This window comes from Medicago truncatula, chromosome 2 (genome assembly GCF_003473485.1).
Source record: "Medicago truncatula cultivar Jemalong A17 chromosome 2, MtrunA17r5.0-ANR, whole genome shotgun sequence".
In the NCBI taxonomy this organism is placed as follows: Eukaryota; Viridiplantae; Streptophyta; class Magnoliopsida; order Fabales; family Fabaceae; genus Medicago; species Medicago truncatula.
The window spans coordinates 7076935-7093863 of NC_053043.1; the positions used below are offsets into that span (position 1 = coordinate 7076935).

At 30.9% G+C, this 16929-nt stretch overlaps 2 protein-coding genes across 3 annotated transcripts; one reads left to right on the forward strand and one right to left on the reverse strand.

The window, feature by feature from the left end:
* Window positions 1-5161: 5161 nt before the first annotated feature.
* Window positions 5162-6153, forward strand: LOC11445890 (protein DMP2). The gene is made up of 2 exons (XM_039830312.1): window positions 5162-5890; window positions 5925-6153. Exon 1 carries the CDS (start codon window positions 5217-5219, stop codon window positions 5811-5813), a length of 597 nt encoding a protein of 198 aa, XP_039686246.1. The 5' UTR covers window positions 5162-5216; the 3' UTR covers window positions 5814-5890; window positions 5925-6153.
* Window positions 6154-8273: 2120 nt separating this feature from the next.
* LOC11445645 (uncharacterized) lies at window positions 8274-13439 on the reverse strand. Of its 2 annotated transcripts, none has more exons than XM_003594010.4 (5): window positions 13222-13439; window positions 9662-10492; window positions 9066-9273; window positions 8839-8968; window positions 8274-8744 (listed from the first exon to the last, which is right to left on the reverse strand). In XM_003594010.4, exons 1-5 carry the CDS (start codon window positions 13269-13271, stop codon window positions 8497-8499), a joined length of 1467 nt encoding a protein of 488 aa, XP_003594058.2. In that variant the 5' UTR covers window positions 13272-13439; the 3' UTR covers window positions 8274-8496. The 2 variants fall into 2 exon arrangements, with proteins under 2 accessions (XP_003594058.2, XP_024632290.1); XM_024776522.2 differs by having other exon boundaries at window positions 9662-10554.
* Window positions 13440-16929: the final 3490 nt, after the last annotated feature.

Here is a 16929-nt window from a genome sequence, read left to right on the forward strand (position 1 = left end):
TGTTTGATTTTGTTTATTAATCGTAAATAACATCAAACAACAAATACCAACAGGATTGGTTAGATTTTAGAACATGGTGAATTGATAAATATCAACTGAAAGGTCTCAACCAACTACAGATAATTGCAGGGGGGAATAGAAATTGGTGTTCTGGTTTAGTGACAGGATGATATGAGTTGGTGGTTGTGAAGAGTTGGAGAGATGAAAAATCTCCACAACTTGATGTGTGGTGGTATTTGCAGAAGATGACGTTGAAGATTGTGATGTTGTGTGGAGTTGGGAAGAGTAGGGCCTTAACTTGCAATTGCAGCCATGTCCATTTGGCAATAAGTATCTTTCTTGTCGTATTCATCATTCATTCTTCCCTAATTGGCCATACAGTTTGTTATTTCAATACTACTAATTTGTACCAGAGTTTATTGGACAATCATATATATACAAAGAAAACGAGATATTCAAACAAAAAAATAAAGAAATAAAGGAATAGAGGGACATAGGGAGGAAGAAAAAAACATAATTAAAGATGAAGTTGTTGCAAAAAGTTGTATAAATATCATTTTTTTTATCATAATCAAAGTATTTTTTAAAAATCATCATGCAAACTAAAACTTCATTTGTTCTTATTTATAAGAGAAATTTAATTCAACAAAAATTGATAATTTTGAATTTAAAATTTGAATTAAATACATTAAATTTTTATTGACTCAAATATCTATTATAAATAAAATAAAAAAGTAACCATGACATTTGTTAGAAAAACAAACCAAGTAAATTTTGAAGTATTGAAAAGCATTTTTAATATTTCTAAAATTTATCGCACAGGTTGAGCTCTTTTAAGTAATTATCATATCATGTCACTAGAAACTAGGCTTCGTGTCATTTCACCATTAAACTAGACATTTTATCTCATGAGTGAGTAATTTATGCTTAGTCGAACGCATCTTCCGTTGATATGAAGCTCTGCCATTGAAATCAATATATTTTTCTTTGAAATACCAATGTGCTTCCATGAAAGAGTAATGAGATAATTTTTTAAGAAAAATTTCATGAATTTATTTAACCAATTTAAGTGTGAAAGATTCAAGTTTTAATAGTTTAAAAAAGAACAAAAATGAAATTTAGTGACAAAATTTTGATTTTTCGAAAGCTTCACACAACTTTCAAACCTCTCAACCATCTTTTGGGGCTTTTAGGAACCGCAAGCAAACACCATTTTTCTTTTTTGCAGAAGATGCAAGCAAATTATTGAACAAGCAAAAATCCATTATTTGGATATTAATAAAGGAACACAAGTTAATTAGTTAGCTTATTTATTTTTTCTTTAACAATTTCCTTTCAATATATTAATCTTGAACTGGGACATTCCCGTTCCTTTGTTTTCCAATTCCTTGTCAATTTTCACAATCAATTATGGATTGATTATCGCAAGGAGAGAGAAAGATTTGTTTTGGAAAACAAAAGTAGTTGAAGGAGAAAGAGAAGAGTGAGAATGGAAATTGATAAGGTGTTGGTAGTGCATCATAACAATTTTGAAAGCTTACTCTCTAACGGTTAATAATACTCTCTCACCGTGAGAGACCTATCAAAGTCGCTCACCCTAGAAGGCACCAAAACATAAAAGTACTAAAATTGAGTTGAATTTTAGTAATTTTTTTTTGTAACTTAAGATTTGGAAAATAATTATTAGTTATGGTAGTCAAGACTCTTCTTTTCTAGTCGGGTGTGTTGGAGCAAAATGTGTTTTAAAATGAACCTTATTAAGTTTTGATGATAACAAGGTATTAAAAATTGTCAATTGGTTATTACTAATAATTGTTCAAGTGTACAGGACCAAAGGCTACTCAAGTTATTTCAATAGGTCTTGGAAGAACAATGGAAAGAAAAAGAAATTCTGAGCATCTGAAGAAAACTGCTCCTGAAGCTGAAGTGCTTCTAAAGTGATGACGTCATCAGAAGCAGAAGGTCATCAGAAGCAAAAGTTTTCATCAGAAGCAATATCTTCACCAGAAGCTACGTTTGATCCTTTAATCAAACTGAAGATTCAAAGTAGCTGATTCTCAATTCAATCTTATCCAAGAAGAACGAAGAATTGAAAGGGAGGTATCAACGGATATATGGATAGCACTGAGCACTTGTCTCTCGTTAATAGAGTTGACAAAGTACAAGTGTACAACCACTACCTCCACTACTCTGTTTTCTGTCTACGCTACAAGACAAAACAACAGCCATGCCTGCAGAAGTTGTACGTTCAAGATGGGAATGAATTTGAAGCTTATTCTTCAAAGGACTACACCCAAATCAGGCAAAGGATTACTGGTGGATAATCAAAGGATTTCAAACGACTCTTTAGACGTGCTGATTATCTCAACGTCTCTTTCACACCTCTATATAAAGGAGTGAAGACTTGAAGATAAAAGATAGAGATACATAAGTTCAAAAGCGCCAAAACTCTATCAATTTGATTCTACAAAGCACACTGAATTTCTGCACTGATTTGATACATCTTAGAAATTCAAAGTCTAGAGTCTGTACTGTATTGTATTGTGAACACCACTGATTGTATATCAAGTGTTCAACTCAAACTCAATTCTCTGTATTTTTGTTTGATTAGAAGTCTCTTGCCTGCGTGCTTGAGCATTAGAAGTCTCTTGCTTAGTGCTTGAGCATTGGAAGACTCTTGCGTGTGTGCTTGAGCATTTTTGTGAAGTCTCATACTTAGAAAGTATTGAGCAGTTGTAATCTTTGTGATTATAGTGAAATCTCCTTGGAAGTGCAAGGGGGACTGGACTACTTCCGTGTTGTGGAAGGAACCAGGATAACTGCTTGTGTCTTTGTCTTTCTTTTCTCTGCTCTGTTCTTTTCCGCTGCAATCTGACTCTGATCATTTCATCAGAAGCACTCAAACTGCTTCTGAAGTTTTATCAGAAGAAGTAATTTTTTAAGAGAAAAAGAAAACACAATTCAACCCCCCCTTCTTGTGTTTTTCACCTTCAGGGTGTTTATCTTCGGTAACAATGTTGTTCAATCACGTATTTTGAAGCTAATTAATCTCAAGGGAGCTCTACGGTGCAATCATGAAAATGACTTTTTTGAAAAAGTTAATTTTAATCATAATGTTTGATTCATTTTTAAATTGTTGATTACTGATTAATGATCAATAGAAATTCATCTAGTAATGCTTGCAACATCTTGGACTTACAAGTACTATTTTATCGTTGGCATCTTTAACATGCAAACAGAGTTGCTGATATCATGTGATATTCTTAAGTGTTACACTTAAAACAAGGTATGATAAAATTAGATTAAGTGTATTCTTGTTAATCTTATAAATTGATGATACTATGGGAACTAAACTTTTGATGCTACTGTACAAACAGTGGGATGTTACTCACCAAAAAAATCATTCTCATGACTTCACCATAGAATTTTCCTAACCAATCTCTCAATCCTTCAAAGAATGAAGATTAATTTAAGAGATCATGAACACTCTCAATAAGATGCTTATTCATACGCATCAAATGGATCGAATCTATATGCTAAATCACATCCCATCTGGCTAACACTATGTTGGTAGCTCCTGTTTCTTTTCACATATTTATTTAATAACATATATTAATTAAAAAATTGCTGAAATTCAACCGTCTAGGGTGTGTTTGTTTTAAGTTTACCAAATTTATTATTAGGAATAACATTTCTTGAAATATAAAGATGAGAATTTTATTCTAAAGTATTTAGAAAAAATATGTTTGGTTAACTTTATAATATTCCTAAGAACCATTAAAATAGGGAGTATAATAGGTAACTACATATGAATTTATTCTCATCTCCATGGTAATTTTATTCCCACCATTTTCTTTGGGAATTTTTTTATTATCAATAACATTTTAGTAAAATTTAGTAAACTTGTATGAAACATTGACAAATATATTTCCATCATTTTATCCCCAAGAATCAACAAATATAACTTGAAATAAACACACCCTAAATTTAATAAATAAATAAAAATTGAAATGATAATTCATCATCATAAGATATGAGCTCAAAATTCAATTTAAAGTTCAACATTTTTTAATTTTGATTTCTTCAGCTTTTGAAGCATAAAAAATCATAATTAATATAGGGTTAATAATGTTTTACCCTTGTAAGTCATTTCCAGTTTTCCCCCTGTAAATTTTTTTTTTTGGATTCCATCCTTGTAATTTGAAGATTTTTTGCTTTTAGACCTTCATGGAAAATTTTGCCCCCTGTAATTTGAGAAAATTTCGGTTTACCCCCTGCAATTTAAGCAAATTTTGGTTTACCCCTTGTTAATTTGAACAAATTTCGGTTTGACCCCCTGTCATATCATCGATTTTATACAGTCAAAATTCATGAAGGTCCAAAACCAAAAAACTTCAAATTACAAGGACGGAATCCCAAAAAAAATATTTTAACCGAAAATAACCTATATTACATGAACGTAAAGCACTATTAACGCATTAATATATTCTCAATTACTTTGAGAAAGAAGTTTATAACATTTTACTTGCAATTTGAAAAGTTGACAACTATTGCCCCAAAACAGAAGTAAATCCAAACTCCTCTTACTTTAGCTTCCACAACTCTTGAGTTTGCATGAAACATATGTACATGGTCTGCATGCACGGGAACTTAGGCTTTGGCATCACCAAAATCAGTTAGTTTATCTTACGTACACTACTCCTGCTAAACCATACTTACCCACATGAAGATAACTCGTACGTCATTTTTTTAGTACAAGATAACTCGTTTTGTTACGCATTACTTGATTTTAAAATCACTTTATTTAACTAAATGACTATTTTAAGGATCTGAATTTCGTTTTGTTTAAGTTTTAAAATATAATCAACCTAAGAAAATGATTTTTGGAAATAAAGTAATACAAAACAAGCAAATAAATCATAGCGTCCCTCCCTATACTTCGTTGTTGCTAATCATGATAAACAAGAAATATGCTCTGGACGTGAAGCTATAGCTTGAATTAGAATTGAAGCTGAGTAGTGACTTTTTCCAAAAGTATAAGTAAAACAACATCACACACAAACACTCTACACCCATTTTCCATTTTGCGTAGAAGCAACTAACTCTCATTCCATCATCATCTTCTATAAAATCACACAAACATCACTAAAAAAAACTCACAAACTTAAACAACTACATAGTGTGTTATAAAAGATAAAGAAAAAGAGAGAGAGAAAATGAGTGAAAAAGCTTCATCCTCCAAAACAAGCACCAACAAAGGTGCTAGTACCATGACAGGGAAGACATTCTCCGGAGTAGGAAACCTCGTTAAGCTTCTTCCTACCGGCACGGTCTTCTTGTTCCAGTATCTCAGTCCAGTTGTAACCAACAATGGACACTGCAGCACCATCAACAAATACCTAAGTGGTATTCTCCTCGTCATTTGTGGTTTCAACTGTGCTTTTACTTCCTTCACTGACAGTTACACCGGAAGCGATGGCCAGAGACACTATGGTATTGTTACCATGAATGGTCTCTGGCCATCTCCGGGATCAGATTCAGTTGATTTGTCGGCATATAAGCTTAGATTTGGAGACTTTGTCCATGCTTTCTTGTCGGTGATTGTGTTCGCGGTGCTGGGACTGCTTGACACTAATGTTGTGCATTGCTTTTACCCGAAATTTGAGTCGTCTGAGAAGATTCTCATGCAGGTGTTACCACCGGTTATTGGGGTGGTTTCTGGTGCGGTGTTCATGATTTTTCCGAGTTATCGACATGGAATTGGATACCCTACTAGTTCTGATACTAATGATACCTCAGAAAAGACTACATAGGATCCCTTGTGCATGTTTGGATATCCTACAAGCTTGTTCTCTACAATTCGTTCATAGTTTTCTTTTTGTTGTATTGGTTGTGTTTGATTAATTTGAAAAGGAAAATTCTAGTTGTATGTTTGTTTGGGTTTATTTTATTTTTTTAAGAATTGTTTGGGTGTGTATTATAAACATCAAGTGTCAATTTGGAATTATCGGTCATGTAATCAATCAAAACAATGAGTCAATGAGTTAGAAGTTACAACAATTAGCTGTTAAAAAAAAAAAAGTTACAACAGTCAACGAGTCCCTTGTGAAATTTATTATTGGGTGAAGAAGCAAATTAATTATTGGAACAGTAGATGATGCCTTTAAATGTTTTCAATTGTAACAATGTAACAAAAAAATATGTTTTCAATTGTAGATGAGTTTGATATATTCTTCCTTAACTCTGATTTTGAGATACAAATAATCTTTGCCATTCACATAATCTTGACATGCATAAATATCATCATCGAGAAGCAAAAGTTATACTCCCTCCATTTTAAAATATAAGTAAATTAAATTTACTTTTTAGGTTCATTTATTTAGTGATGTATGTGGTCCATATTACGAACTATATACATCATTAAATAAATGAACTTAAAAAGTAAATATGGAAATGGGAAACAAGGGGACAACTTTGTTAAAAGGAAATGTTATGTCTTAAGTGTACATGTTAATGTACGTACTAAACATAAAAAATTTGTGTTGGAAATTGCGTTAATTTATTTCTCAAAAAGTTAAATACTTGTAATTTCATGTGAATTAATTTTTCTCGATAAATACTTGTTATTTTTAGAACCCCCTTAACATACGATCTAAAGACACGTGTTAGTAAGACTTTTTTTTTTATTATATAAATTTGATTTGGTCCATTGAATTAAGTAAAGTGTTAGACCCGATTAATTATAAATAGGTAGTTAATTAAAAGAAAATATTAAAAAGAAGTAGCTAAATGAGTGATATAGAGATAAAACATTAATTTCAAGTAGTTGAAAGAAAGCTAAAGTGCATTTTTCATCCTTTAAATTTTGAAAATTTGTATAGAACCTTATGTAATCTTAGTTGTCTCAAATCTCAATAATTTGAGTTCATACAAATGAAATAAATGATTTTAAATAATGAAAATCAATGAGTTTAATTTTCTGCTAACCAATATGGTCTATTTTTATAAATGGAACACTAATTTGAGTTTATGTTCTGATATCCATCCATTTTTATTCATTTTCTGCTAACCAATAATGACAAATGCAACAAGAGAGACATCCCATCCATTTTTATTTATTTTCTGCTAACCAATAATGACAAAGTTAAACTTATTTATGTATCGACAACACTGAACGAATTTATGCCATTATTGTGGTCACCTATGCATTTTATCACCGCTGGATTCGTTTCTTAAATATTCACCATCTTTTGATTTATTTTGTCCAAAACAAATGCAACAAGAGAGACAAAACTAGTATCTAAATCCCAAAATGTACTGATAAATCTTCAACTTTTTATTTTTAAGGATAATAAATCTTCTACTTGTGATATTAACTACATACTCCATCCGGTCCTATTTATAAGAAAATTTTAAAAAAAATAAATTGATTCTATTTATAAGAAAAAGTCACAATTTTTAAGATACATTTATTGTTTAAAAGACTTTTCTAACCCTCATTTAATATCTTTTCAATATTAGTGGGTATATTTAATACTTCACAAATTTTTATGAGAGTATATTTGTAAAAACATTCAAAAAAATTGCAACAACTACTGATTGTCTTGATTTTGATGATTTTTTATTTTTTTTCTTTATATTTATATAAAGGACCGGAGGAGTATCAAAATTACTGTATACATTAAAGTTACCCAAAAGGAACATTTACGTAACACAGTTTGGCTTATCAGAGTAAAATCAATCGCGGTATGTATGTTGCATCGAATTTAGCAAATTCTAAAGTAGAAATTCAATACGCTCATTTTTCACAATTATAAAATCCAAAGTGTATACTAAGCAAATAGAGTTTCAACACACTAATTTGATAAATTCTCAAGTAGAAGTACATCAACATGCTAATTTATATTTTGGTCAAAAATAAGTAAAATAAAATAAAAATAATCTAGAAGACCAGATCTTAAAAAGCTAAGACAGGATCTCAGTCACAAAAGTATGATGCTTCAACCAATCCAACATAAGAACATGATGTCAAAAGTCATAGGTTACTCTACTCCATTGAGTAATGGTTTGATTTTTATTTTCAACTTGTCGATTTTTATTTTCTTTAAAACTATGTTTAAAGGATCTAAAATATAATTAATGTTTTTTTTTTCTTTCTTTCAATTGTCTCCTTAGTTAAAAAAGGTATGAAAAATACTAACACAATGTATAAAAAATAAACGGAGTCACTATAACATGAACTGAATTGTAACTCTTTGAGGCATCCAACAAGGTACAAGAAAATAAAAGAAGAATTACAATATAAAATATTCATATATGTGATTTGAAAGCACCACAACAATTTCTGAATTAGCTTCAATCAAGGGTGCATCACTAGGAATTGTTACACTTGATTATTACTTATATCAAATATACCATATTGGTTTCTATATATATAATCTTTATAAAAAAAAAAAAAATCTATGGAACAAGTAGATTAGGAGGTGGTGTTAATTCTCATACACCTACTGTAGAACAAGGTGGTGTTATTCTCACAACCTTCCTCTTCAGCTTCTTGCATTGTTTGATTACATTATTCTGAGTTGAAGTATTTACTTTCATTATATCTACCTTCACAATGTGGTGATCAGAAGTTCCTTTAGAAGAAATTACTGAGTATGACCCTGGAACAAATTTGTATGGTGATTTTGATGAACCCAAAATATAATCCACCCTTGTTCCATACTTGCATGTCCCCTGCACATCTATATTCAACAATTCACATTAAAGTTTGAACTCATTTAGAAAAATAAGTTTGAAAATTGAAATGTGAACTAATAGATATATATATATATATACTTTGGCCTTTGGCAATGATGACAATGGGTTCACATTCTCCTGCATAATCCTTTGCATCATCATAGTCTTTTGATTTCATGAAGTTCATCACTTCTGTCATTGGCCTTGGCTTTCCAAGTTTCTCATAATACTACCACAAAAAATACAAATTTTCTAAGATGTGAAATGCCATATAGTAGTGGAAAATAAATTGAAATTAGCTGTGAGAATATGAATTGATTAATTACATTGACAATGTCTGTCCATCTTTGTGATGAATAATCTGCTCTATACAGAGAATTGAGACCTCCTGCTAAGATGTGAGGAGGGTCATTGGAACGGATTATTGCATTTACTTGCTTCATTCTCCAATTTTCATCTAAATGATCTAGTTGAGTTGAGTGCAAATTTATTTCCCCTGCCCATGGTACATCAATTGTTGCCTTCAAAACATTCCTGCATAACAAACATTTCACATTGCATTTTGCAATCACATATAATAAACAAAATGTACATCAAATGACCTATCACATTAATTAGCTTTGCCTTCTAGCTCAAGGGACAAAGTTCAAATCCTCGACAAAAATACATTTATATGCATTAATTGATTTTGGCCATCAATTTAAGATCAATCGACTCTAATTACACCTTCACCAAATCATCTTTAATTAACCTCGGACTACCAAAGACCAATAACTGCGTCACGTGATTACTAATATAATTAATGGTTTTCTTAATAGGGTTTGTCTAATATGTCCATATTTTTACCTTAAACAGACAAGCAAAGTTAGACATCAATCTTCTGAACAATCAAATAAGGGAGTTAAGAAAGAAGAAAAAAAACCTGAAATCATCATCATCTGCAATCTTCTGAACTTTCCATTTCTTAATAGGCCATTTAGATAAGATAGCATTTCCATATTCAGGAGCCCAACTCTCAGCAAAAACATATTTCATCCCTAAAGCAGCAGCCAAATCAGAAAGAGGCCTCATACACTTCTCTTCCTCTGCTTTCACATCTTGCAGTGCCACCACATCAGCATCAATCTCTCTAAGAACTTCCAAAATGCTTCTACTGCTACTAAATTTCTCATTCACCTCTTCACAGTAATTCATATTCATATTCATAAGGAAAGGAAAACAAACAGGAGACCTTGCTGGTACTTGATTCCTTCTAGAGGAAACACTTCCAATATCTTCTATTGAACCAAGAATCTTACTATTTGCCAATGAAATTTCATTATCAGGTAGATTAATTGAAACCTGCTTCAAATTTGATCTTGGCATAATGTTGGTATCTGAGTTTGAAAGATTCATAGAAGAATGCAATGGTGATTGTTTTAATATACTCTTTGGAAAATCAGCACTTGTTGTAGAATTAGAATTTTTCTTCTTTTGATTATACATAACATAATCATCATTTTCTGAAATAGCTGGTGCTAATGAAAACATAGCAACATTGAATGTAGCAATCCTTATTGGCTTTCTTGAATCACACTCCACTAAATGATGAGCACCATTTGAGTTGCTTTTTGATGATTTGGTTTTTTTGTTGTTACAATTCAATTTTCTAAACCTTTTGATAACAACTTTAGACCTTGGACGCTTCCATAGTAGAAATAGTATTCTTGAATAAATGTACCTAAGTTTTCTTCTAATCACACTAAACATCTTGCTAGAGAAATTAAGAGAAGCAAAGTGTTTATTGTGGAAGAAAATGATTAGTACTCAATGTTTCTGAAAGCACATTTATACATAGTTGAAATGAGTCAATATATTGATGAAAAAAATATTGAGACAAAATTAGATTCTAACTACTCCACTAAGGAAGATAGATAGAGTCAAAAGAGTTGACAATGTTGCCATGTTGTTGAGCTTCTATTGTGACAAAAGGGGGAAAAAAATACCAACTACCACCAATGAGAGTTGACAACAAAAGTCCATTTTTTTATTTTAATAAGTAACAACATGATTATAAAACTTTATTTATATATAAATTAATACATATTTTGTTATGAGTTTTTCATCCCGTGATTAATTTGTAGTCATTTTTGACTTTGAACAATGATTACGTAGGCTGATGTTGATTTAAATCTTTCTTAATCTTATTATTATTACATTACATCCCCAAAAAGAGTAATAAAGATTCCATTCAAACTTTTTTAAAACGACATAAACTTTATATATATAGTGCCTAAGTTTTATTAAATTTGTGAATGCACTGTGTGGTACCGTCATGCAAGGATAGTTGTGGACTAGAGGTTGATGAGAGTCCCTTTCACAGAACAAAGAAGTCAATGGCGTAGGTAGAGAAAATGAGGAGCAGTTAGACAAGATCTATGAGAAAATGTAACTTTATTTGTCTCTTAAGAATAGAGTACCATTTCAGAAAACTAAACACCATACTAAGTACTAAACATAAGCATTTAATATAACCTTACTTCTCTAACAAATGAATATAATTAAGTCCAGTAATAGTAGTTGTTTGCAACTTTAACATCAAAGGCATTTTCTAAATCTAAACAGGCCTCCAAAGTTGAAGAGTACATTGAAGGACCGGACCCTTTAGATCACTCATTAAACGACCTTTCCAAATATCTCTCTCTTGCACCGTATATATACATCACAAACATAGATTGTGGAATAGTAAAATCCACCAGCAAAGCACCACGTTCATGGCCTGGAATTCCGTAGGTCATGCTATAGTATACCCCATTGTCTAAACTCAACAATTCCAAGACCTGGATCGTGAATCTTCATGTCCACACCTGTTCCTTCCCTCATATTTATACTATATATATATATATATATATAAAGAAAATTACTTTTTCAACTCTTTTTTGGATTGGATTGTCTTTTTCTCTTTTCAAAAATATCATCAATTTTCAATACAAATAACACATATAACAAATATATAACTCAATTAAAAAAAAACATGATATGAATATATATGTGTCTTGTTTTTTTCATTTATCATTTAAAAAATGTAACAAATCATTTTTTTTGACAAAAACAAAATGATATTTATTCATTCAAATCGAGAGATTACATCATTCAACACAGCTAAAAACGTAACGAATGAATCTGCGAACAAACTCACAGCATCCAAGTTAATAGCATATAACGGCATAATGCCTACAAAAATATATGATAAAATTAAAGCGACGGGAATATCCATGGCATTCGGATCTGCAACGTTGACGCCCAAATCTTTGATTGAATAATCGATATTTCAATATGAATCAAATGAACACCGCACGAAGACGGAAAATCAAACAACGCCGCACAAGACGACGAACAACAAACCACCACACTTAGATGATGAAATCACAAGGAAAAAACCTAAATCTATGTGAAAATCAATTATTTAGATTGAAATAAAGAGAAAAAGATTAGGAGGGGTGATTTCAGGTCAAGAATTGACCCAAAACCAACCCCCAATGAAGAAATTGTAAGAGAAAATTAGGGCCGGCTAGTTGGAGAGGGGGAGAGAATCATATGAGTATATTTATACTCACTTTTTCATTATTCCAATTATATTTTAACAATTTTATATTTCTCTATTTTTCTTTTATATTGGCATCTATCAAGAATATTAATTAATAATACCCCGTCCTTTATTATAGAACCTTTTTAGTAAAAAAAATGTCTCTTTTTATAAGATCATTTTAATATTTTCAAGTATATTAATTATTTCTTTACAAAATTACCCCTATTTAATCAACATATTTTTTTGAAAAGCAATAAATTATTTTTTTCTTTATATAAGAACAACAATAAGTTTACGTGAGAAAATAAAAGAGTAGTAATTCTCTCATTCATGCACCATTCTCTGTTTCTAAATTGTTTGTGGTATCAACATCTAATCTATTCCATGACTTTGAGTTTCATGGTGTAATTCAAAGTTAGAATCGTCTATTGATAGCAAAGTGTCTTCAACATTAACAGCCAAGTTGAGGTCTGGCAACTGATTTGTGTTATCGTGATCACAGGGATTAAAAGGGATGTTTAAATCTATGTTGAGATGGGGTTCCATGGATTCCTATAATTTTTTTATGAAGAATATGTTTAGTTCTCTATATGTGTATATATACTCTTGTTTCATGCTCCTTGTTCTTAAAAAAATGGCGTCATAGTGATTCAAAAATTTTGTGAAAAAAAGAAGTGAATGTTCATTCATGTTCCAACTAGTCTACATTCAATCTAAGAGGTTCATGATTCACGTTTCTTTACTGTTATGGGTACGATGATAAATTAATTTGGTGCATTATTCAATTAATAGAAGGGCAAACATGGAGAAAAAAATATCATTTGTCAACAAATGTAACACAATAATCAACTTTCTTAAAATCCGTTTTTTTTTCTTTTCTAAAAGGATCCTATAATAAACGACGGAGGTGATACCTGTCAAACATGTGATCTATGAGGGTAACATTTGCGGTGTTCCCTTCCATGCTCGCCCTTAAGGTGCAATTAACTTTTGTAATCAATATCTGTAAACTTGTATACGAAACCTTGAGCTTGCCCGTTGGGATTGGAGAGTGCAGCAATTCTTAATTTGTTGTTGAATAATGTGCTCCCCATCTCTCTCTTTCAAAGTAATTGATAAATTCCTTTGTTTATTTTAGTGCATTTGGTTTGTTATGAATTTGTGTATTATATAAGCACCTCAACAGATTCTTATTAGCGTAATTACAACGGAAGCATCAAGCATGCATGCATACTCACAAACACAAACTCATCATATTCTTATCTAAATAATCAGAATATATTCTTCTCCATAATTTTTTAAAGAATCTTATTTTTCTTCGGATCAGATTCGATATTTGTGTGGGTTTTTTATTCTTTCTTTTCCTCCACATACCGTATATATTTACAACCAAAAATATACATATTATACCGTATATAAAGAACATAAGGATACTTCAACTCATACGGAAATGGATTATATTCTAATTAAAAAGTGCAATAGCTATTAATGCGCGCATCACTATTGGTGTATGCTCAAAGAATTAGTGGGTTTCCTTTTTGTTTTTTCAGCTTCTTTTTTATTCTCTTTTTTCATTTATACATACATGATTCTACTCCAACATCAGAAATAATATGTGTTTGCATCCTTTGCAGCATTACTTACCACTCCATATCTGTTAGGTCTAAATCTATGAAGCCTCGATACTTCAAAACGGAGACGTACCCGTATCGGATACTGACACTTCACGGATACTCGCGGATACGTACCCACGAATATCGGAATTAATTATTTAAATTTTAAAAAAATATTTTATCGGATACTTATATGATACTCCTCCACAAATACACAAAGATATTTATAAGATACTTCACATATATGTTTCCTAGAAAAAGATGAAGGGTAAAAAAGTGAGACAATGTTGTAAAAATTCAGTAGAGATGTATATGATTCAATTTTAGATATGCATGGGTAGAATTGTTTCTCGATAAACCACTTAAAATTATACTTCTTGTGGATGAAGGTAACGAGAGAGAGGTAATTCGGTTAATCAACATTAGATAAAATTTGTGTTGAGTTCATGCTTCTGTGACATCCCAACATATGAAAATATAATATGGTTTATAAGAAAACTTTACATTTATTTATTTTGATCACATGTATTATTTTTTAAAAATTGACTTTTATAATAATATAATAATGAAGAGTAATCAATGTTTATTTTCTTCAAGTATTTTACATACATGTAAGTTTTAGTATAAAAATTTTGTTAACGTATCTTAGCCGTATCGTATCCTAAATTTAAAAAAAATCATGTATTCGTATACCTGTATCATATCGTACCCACACCCGTATTAATATCAGGGCTTCATAGGTCTAAATTGAGCATGTTTTTCACAATTTCTCTCTTTTAAATTGTTGGAGGATTCATCTTTAGAATTTTGTATGTTTTAACTTTTGAGCGACTAAACTTATTGGAACTAATATGTATGACTACATACTAATATTAATGATCAGAACATATGACAAAGTTTCAGTGGAGCATTACATTGATCATCAAACCTTTTCATTTTTTTCGAAACATGTCAGTATGATAATAGAAGTGGGGATCGAATCATCGATCTTTTTATCACTCTACTCTTTAACTCTTTCACTATAACTAAATTTATATTTTCTATCAAACTTTTTCATCTAACAGGATCAGTAACATGTTGAAGCATTCTCAAAATTATCCCAGCCCATTTGATAAATTTCCTTCCATTGATCACTTATTTCATCCGTCAATTCCCACTCTTCAGAATGTGTTTGTTTTCAGTTTTCATATTTGAGTATATTTAAACTTACTTTTCCTTCAAAGCAAGTAACTACGGACCAAATGCACTTGAACATAAAATTACTTTTTACATCTATCTATTTAGAAATGGTAACTATTATACGAATTTAAGCAAACAAACAATAAATCTGTCATTAAATGGACATAAAATAATTTAATATTGTCAAAAAATGGACAAACCATGGTCCACAATATTATGTCATTATTATAACATATAAAAATAGCTAAAGAAATTGAATGGGTTGATTCCAAATCTCATTATTTGTTTTAAGGGAAGAGACGAGCAGGGGACGGTCCATAAATAATGTAGCCCCGGACTAATCGTGTATGTTTGATTTCATTTTTAGAGGGTTAAAATTGATTATGGAAATGTAAAATTGATTCTAACATATTTGACTGTTTTAAATAGAATTGATTTTACCTTTAAGAATTATTTATATTTGAAACTAGGATTTGTAGTTTTTTATTCAAAAGTTCATTTTTACACAAACTTATAATTCAACTCACGTTGATTTGAATACTTTTAGATGAATGTATTTTCTATTTTGCCTAAAAAAAATGTATATTCACATAAATTATTTTACTTTCAACTCACTTTTAATTAGACTTAATTCTTTCAAAATCAATTTTCATCGTTATAAAACCAAACATACACTATATGTCATTCGACTCATTCCATAGTTTGACAATCTTTTCTAGAGAATTTAGGTGAAATCAAAATAAAGTTTAAAATTTAGGTGAAGCATACAAAATTAGAATCAAAATCACCGTCTTACACATATACAAATAAAAATGACTAAATGCATTTGCAGTGTAAAAATGTTTTATGTGATTTCACTGACAACCCTTGTATTTAGACAACTATACCTCAAATAGACTACCGAATACTTTCAATACTTATGATATATTGACATCTATTTTGTGACAACTTTTCCAATATGACATATTGGCATGGTGTTTTGGAGCTTTTTTCCCTTTTGCTTTTACAAAAATACTCCTATATACATCTAGTTGTCAAAATATTGTTGTAAAAGATATGTTCAAATATCATTTCTCTACTTCCATAATGTAGTTTTGCTAGTTTCATTGAATGAATCAGTGCCACACCATTGGACATTTTGGATTTTTGTCTAAAACCTTTACAAAATTAAGAATTATGCTCTTCTTTCATCATGTTTTGCTCGCTCCCAACCAAACTTTTCAAAATAGTCCTGCATAAGTTATCTCACGTTAGGTATAACACCCGCTAGAGCTAACTCACGCAAGAGTTAAACATGAAAAAACACTCACTTAAGTTAACTCACGCATGTGTTAAACATGAAAAAACACCCAGCTTGAGTAAACTCGTGTTGCGTGAGTTAACTTACATTGCGTGAGTTAACTCACGCTGTGTATAACACCTACATGAGTTAACTCACGCAGAGATATTTTAAAAATTTTGGTTGGGAGCGAGCAAAACGTGATGGGAGAAGAGTAGAATTCTAAAAATAAACAAAGATGTTTGTAAAAACCATATTTCCCAACATCTATTTGACACATAATTTTAGTTCTTTTTTTTGTAAATTGTGATTCCTCCGCGCGCAACTGTCGAGACTAATCACTCGAGCATTGTAGGACCCAAATGGGCGGCAAGTTCTCCCTAAGATTTTAACATTGCTGCATGCCTAAATTGAATTCGAATTCAAGACCTTGGTTAAGCTAGAAGAGACCCGTGCAATCTCATCTAAACGCTCTTGGATTTTACAGATTTTACCTTTCGATCAGGCTCGAGATTACCAAAACTCTTGAAAACTGAGACATTGAGACAAAA